At 40.0% G+C, this 6,447-nt stretch overlaps 1 protein-coding gene across 3 annotated transcripts; it reads left to right on the forward strand.

The window, feature by feature from the left end:
* Positions 1-252: 252 nt before the first annotated feature.
* On the forward strand, positions 253-6,184 carry yif1b (Yip1 interacting factor homolog B (S. cerevisiae)). Of its 3 annotated transcripts, none has more exons than XM_040009407.1 (8): positions 253-450; positions 1,996-2,098; positions 2,336-2,465; positions 2,610-2,714; positions 2,940-3,076; positions 3,335-3,490; positions 3,586-3,679; positions 4,591-6,184. In XM_040009407.1, exons 1-8 carry the CDS (start codon positions 405-407, stop codon positions 4,744-4,746), a joined length of 927 nt encoding a protein of 308 aa, XP_039865341.1. In that variant the 5' UTR covers positions 253-404; the 3' UTR covers positions 4,747-6,184. The 3 variants fall into 3 exon arrangements, with proteins under 3 accessions (XP_039865341.1, XP_039865343.1, XP_039865342.1); XM_040009409.1 differs by having other exon boundaries at positions 253-426; XM_040009408.1 differs by having other exon boundaries at positions 254-441.
* Positions 6,185-6,447: the final 263 nt, after the last annotated feature.

The raw sequence follows: 6,447 nt of genomic DNA on the forward strand, positions 1-6,447 counted from the left end.
AAAAATGTATAAAATAATTACTTCATAAGACTATGGTCAAAATAATTATCTGTTACTCACTGTTAAAACTGTTAAAATAAACATACTGGATAAATATGTGCTATTATGTGTAGAAGGTTATTAACACAGTCACAGTCGCCCATGATTAATGCAGCAAAGCAAAAACCAATAGAAACGTTATCGTGGGCATAGACGTGAAGAAACCTCGACACAGCAGACGGCGGTGTTCACCTCTCACGTCCGTTCATCGTTACATTTACAAGAGAAGAAGAAGAAGAGCGTATTCACTTCCGTGTAAAATTTCATGAATGACCACAGCTTCCCCAGTGTAGCTCGCTAACTAGTACCAACTTCAAGTAGTGTCGCTTGTTTGACAGCTGCCGCTACCGCCTGCTTGTTCTAAAATGGATTATACTGCAACTCAAAGTGGGTTCAGACAGCGTAAGTTACGTACGTAATTTTCTCATTAGCTCAGTTCATACGTTTGCCGGGTGCATGCACACATTTGATGCTGGCTACTGTTAGCTCGCTCTTATCAGCCGGTTGAGACTACCTGCTGACGTTAAACAACTTGTGTAAACACGGACAGTTAAACGGTGAATTTAAGCTTAACTTTCAACTTTAATTAAAGAGCTTTAATTATATAATAGGCGCCGACAATATGTGTTGACACTGCTAACTAGCTAATTCGTCTCCCGTTGCACGGGCTGGGCTGGCTAACGGTCCCCTCTGATGACGTTACTTATTCGGAGTCTTTTTTTTGCTCCCTCTATGCTGAGCTTTGTTTGTTTAGGAGCCAGAGCTTGCAGTAAACAGTGCTTATTTGAACTCCGATCAGTTTAATGATTAGTAATGAATGTACAGTGTTATTTTTGTGCTTTTAAAAAATGTGTCAAGCCACTGCAGAGGGGGCCCTCTTGAAGAAGCTTGCTTTCTTGCTTAAAGTAGAACAGTTTTGTAATATTTACATATTTATTTCACTTTTTTAGCTTCTTTATTTCATTCTTAAGACTTCTCTTTTCCGTGTGCTGCTCTTTACACGGGAGAGGAAAACAAGGTCTAAACAAGCAGTAGGCGCCTGAGGATGCAGTAATCAGGTCTTGTGATAAGTGTCTGATTATATGAATAATACTTCAGTGAAATGACTTAAAAGACTGTCTTCTGTACTGAGATTTCATACTATGAATTTATTTTGTGTAAATAGACGTGTACTTTCCTTAACAGTTCTCTTTATGGCTAATTCAGACCAGCTTCTTCAACAGCACACTGTGGTCTAAAAACTTTGGGTGTTCTTAGTCAATTACTTGTTAACTTTTACACGATCCCACTTGTTGCTATCATACATAATAATAATAATAATAATAATAATAATAATAATATACTTTACTGTTGTTATGCAGATGATACAAAGTTATACCTGTCTTTTTCCTCTGATCTAACACCTCTTCATAATTGCTGGATGTCTCGAAACTTTTAAGAACTGAACTGAAACGGGATGGAAATATTTGTTTGTGAGTCTAAAAACTTAGAGACAGATTTTTTTCTCATAATTAAAATCCCCTTCTGAGAACAGTTAAATCATTTTTCTACCACTTAACGAATAGTAAAAGTTAGAAAATCCAGATCTCAAACTGGCTCTGAGAAATTAGTCCTTGCATCTGTAACCCTTTATTTACAAGATTATCCAAATCATCAGAAAGACGGATTCATTTTGGCCCAATTACAGCAACCAGTGTCTTTACACTAATGTGGAAATTTGAGCATATTACCCCTGCACTGAAGTCACTTCACTGGCCCCAGTTAAATGCAGAATTTTCTTTAAAACCCCTTTTTTAGGGGCTCTCTTATCGATGTCTCTCCACTGCACCTGTATTCACCAAAACAGGTGAAATGGGTTCACAATAGTTCATGTTTCCTAACTGGACAGATTGATTACCCTTAAGTATATCCATCATGAGTGTTTTCTCCTTCCTCAAACTCTGTCTTTTTACACAGAGCCCAGTATGCGTCTAAGGAATAGTCCAGGGGACAGTCCAGATGGCAGTCAGCTGTTTGAGGATACGAGCAGAGCTGGGCCTGGACCACAGGCAGGATACAGGTGGGACTCCTGCCAATGAGGATGAAGCTGTTTTTTCCTTCTTAAGAAGAAGCCTTTGACTGTGTTTTTACAAATACTCTCAGTGCCAGAAGGGGGCGACAACATTCCACACCTCATGTTTTACTTTATCGAGCTCATGTCTTTTGTCTTCTGCTTGCATGTGTTGTAAATATTGCTTTTGCTGATTAGATCATCACGTTCACTGAGCTGATCCCCTGTCTTGTGTCACATTGGCAGGAACCAGCAGGCCGGCCCTCAAACTGCAGGATTTCCTGGTCAGACCCTCCTGTCAGAGCCCATGTCCAATCTGGCCATGGCATATGGCAGCTCGCTGGCATCCCAGGGGAGAGAAATGGTTGACAAGAACGTAAGAGCAGCTCACCAATTTTTAACAGGAATGAGTCCAGTAAAATCCTGCTCATGTTTAATCTGATAATAATGGTAGAATAAATCCAGTGATTGCCCTTGTTAGTCAGAGCCTCATTTATGTCCACATGCTTGCTTGTTTCAGCTGGATAGATTCATCCCAATTTCCAAGCTAAAGTACTACTTTGCTGTGGACACAGTGTACGTCGGGAAGAAGCTGGGCCTTCTAGTTTTCCCATATATGCACGAAGTGAGTCTCTTTACACCTGCTAAATGTCAATCATTCTGGTGGATATGTGTAGAGATTGCTTGTGGTTTTCCATAAATATTTAAGATAAAAGAAGAAACCTGCTTCTAGGTCTGTCTTGAAAAGTAATGTGTCTCAAATATCTTCACATAGACCCAAATATTTAAAAACATGTTTATTTTGGGTCTTACATCTTTGAAAGTAAGTGTGTGATCATGTATGTTGCAGAACTGGGAGGTGAGCTACCAGCAGGACACTCCTGTGGCTCCGCGCTTTGATGTGAACGCTCCCGATCTTTATATTCCTACCATGGGCTTCATCACATACATCCTGGTGGCCGGACTTGCCCTCGGCACACAGAGCAGGTACATCTGCATCCATGTTTTTATCAGAGTGATGCACATTTGAGTATGACCCTAAGCTCTGGTTATGACCATCTTAAACGCTTTTTGGAGACTTGTAGTTTTATGTGTTTCTGGTTTAAGCCATTTCATTTTCTTAAAGGCTGTCCTTTTCAAACCTTAAAGCCAAAAATGGAGAACATCACCACAGGTTCATAATAAAGGATTTAGAGTATTCTCTGTTATATTTCTATGGACTCTGTTATTTTGTGCCTTCCTCAGGTTTTCACCAGAGCTGCTGGGAGTTCAGGCAAGCTCAGCTTTGGTGTGGTTAATCATGGAAGTCCTGGTGGTCCTCCTGTCGCTCTACCTTGTCACTGTAAATACAGACCTCACCACTATAGACCTGCTGGCCTTTGCTGGCTATAAATATGTTGGGTATGTACCAATTGGTGTCATTGTTTGCCTTTTATTACTCTGAATCTGTCAGTGTCATGCCTTAAATGTGTATATCTCTCCTTTTGTTTCTGTAGGATGATTGTAGGCTTAGTGGCGGGCCTTTTGTTTGGGAAGCCAGCATATTATCTGTCTCTGCTGTGGTGCTGTGCTGCCATCTTTGTCTTCATGGTGAGTAAAATTATTTACTTACGTTTAGTAATTTTGTTTTAGTGTACAGATTTTAGGGCGGCACGGTGGTTAGCACTGTTGCTGCACAGCAAGAAGGTCCTGAGTTCAATTCCACCATCAGACCGGGGTCTTTCTGTGTGGAGTTTGTTGGCCCTGCGACAGACTGGCGACCTGTCCAGGGTGTACCCCGCCTCTCGCCCTATGACTGCTGGGATAGGCTCCAGCGCCCCCTGCGACCCTGAAAAGGATAAATTATTGAAGATGCTTATAGGCTTGAACACATGTCAGAAAGCCTTAAAGGTTCATAGATCTAACGTCAAACTGTGCAAATGAATCCTTCTGTATTTTTTAGTACATAATCGCAACAACAACAATAATAATAAATTCCTCGTGATTTTTTTTTTTTTTTTTATCATAACTGCCTGAAACTTGGGGTAGTCATGTTTAAAGATAAAAAGTTAGACCGGTCAGGTACTTTGCAGACTTACGTTTTTTCCACTTGGGGGTGCTGTTGTTAAACATGGCCAAAGTTTCAGAGACTGCAATAATCCTTTTGATCCAGACGTTTAGCCTTCAAGTTTTTTGTATCATTTGTTTTTCCTGTACTCTTGTTCCACCCTGACTTCTGTTTAGCACAAATTTCCTAATGTGTTGTGCTGTTTGCATTGATGAGTCAAGGAGCAGCCAGTCAGAAGAAAAAGACAATTTAGGGAGATGGGTGTTAAAGAAAGAGGCGTTGAAAGAGTTTTTGTGTCCGACAGTTGAACTGAGGGGGTTGTATAACCCAGCAGTTTAAGACAGTATAAGATAAATTTGTCTTTTTGCAAAGCTACTTTGGTGGATGCTCAGGTTAAAAAATCTAGAGCTGCAAATAAAACGTTTTCAAATATCTTTTGCTTGTCTCTCCTCAGATACGCACTCTGCGTCTGAAGCTGTTGTCAGAAGCAGCAGCAGAAGGGAAGCTAGTGAGAGGAGCCAGAAACCAACTGAGGATGTACCTCACCATGGCTATAGCAGCAGCACAGCCCATTTTCATGTACTGGCTCACTTTCCACCTCGTCAGATAAAAACTCCAGCCCTTGCACACAGAACTCGTCATCTCACCTGACTAAAATTTGAAAAAAGAAAATAAACACAACATACATATCAAAGAAGCTGGACTTGAATGAAACACACAGCGACATGAAGACTCCACGTACGTGTGGAGCTGAACAACACGCTACAAGACGATTTAGAGAAGATGCGAGGCGTTACCGCCGTTTCACAGCACAGCCATTTCATTAGCATTGCCTTTTTTAAGTCTTCGCAATTTTGTAGCAAGAGCAATTGGCTTTAAGTTTCTTTTTTTCTACTGTGTAATTACTGCTTAATTATGTTTTCTTTGTTTGTTTTTTTTAGGAGTATTTATGTATGTATGTATGTTTGTGTACAGCAAGAGTATTATTGCAGATGTTTCATGAGTGATATCTCTGAGCCAAGAAAAAGCGGTAACCTCAGACAGACCGTCCACTTAATAAAAAGAACTCAAATCTGGGTTTGAAAATGATCAACTGGCTCTGCTTGAACGTTTGGATGATGAAAGCTTTTCCCCTTCTAATGTTTTTTTTTTTTTTTTTTTTTTAAATGGCTGTAATTGTCCAGCAACATGAGTAAAAACATCTATCTGGAAACCAGGGTTACCCAGCTCTTCTAGAAATGTCATATAATGTCTAACCCCCATTGTTCACACACTCTGTATTGATTCTGAAAATATATATGTTGTATAATTCACCCTGCTCCCCCCAGTGACGTCTGCGCTGTTCCCTCCCTCTGCCCCCCTGCAGGACGTCTCTACAGGAGAAGAGTTAAAGTTTGAACATCAGAGGCAACAAATGTGGTTAAGTTTAAAGATTAGGGGTTGTTGTGTAGTGCATTCACCTAAAGCCCTTTTATTTCAGTGTCTAACTTGACATCTATGCTGTTGCTAGCAGATTTCCATGGTTACCTGTAGTTTGCATGAAAGATGGTGACTTACCTGCGAACACTTGCCACCTGCTAGTGGAGAGGCAATAAAACTTGAAAGTGTGCAACACAAACAAGAAGCGGATAATGTTTGCTTTCAAAGTAAACCTAACTAACTTGGAAAGAAAGTGTTTCCGGTTTGCTTTCTACTTTTCACATTTTCGCTAATACTCCACAAGTAGTTTGTTACTGTTTGCAGCCATTAGGTGTCATACAAACTGTGGGCAACAATGGCAATCTGCTTGGAGTCAAGCACCCAAAGGTTTTCGGTCTTTGCGATTAATTTCACCTTGAGAGTGCCACTAGCCTCCCGAAACCACTCACCAACCAGTCACTGAATGCACACTTTTCCCTAGCAAAACATGTATTACACTTCAGAATCGCATTCAAATGATAGCTGTCTGCATTTTTCAGAAATTAGGTGTATTCAGCTTATTGAGAACACCTATGAATGTTAACCAGTTTGATTCTCATAACAAAAATAAATACTCTTCTCCCTAGCAAGAAACAATAACACTGGAAAATATAATAAGTAATTTTATCGTATCAGATGAACTGCAAAAGAAATTTCCCTCGTACCGTCCCGGTACTGGTAATTTTTCTTATACAGATGAGGCCTTATTTCTGTACCATTATTTAATAATTAAAATGTACAAAATGTGATAACTGTTTGTGATAAAATGAAGAGTTGACTGATATATTGCATATTCCTTTATTGGGTGAGAAAATCATACCTACAGAATAGATATCAGAGCCTGACTTCTGCT

Source organism: Simochromis diagramma, unplaced genomic scaffold, assembly GCF_900408965.1.
Source record: "Simochromis diagramma unplaced genomic scaffold, fSimDia1.1 OVJJ01000344.1, whole genome shotgun sequence".
NCBI classification, from domain to species: Eukaryota; Metazoa; Chordata; class Actinopteri; order Cichliformes; family Cichlidae; genus Simochromis; species Simochromis diagramma.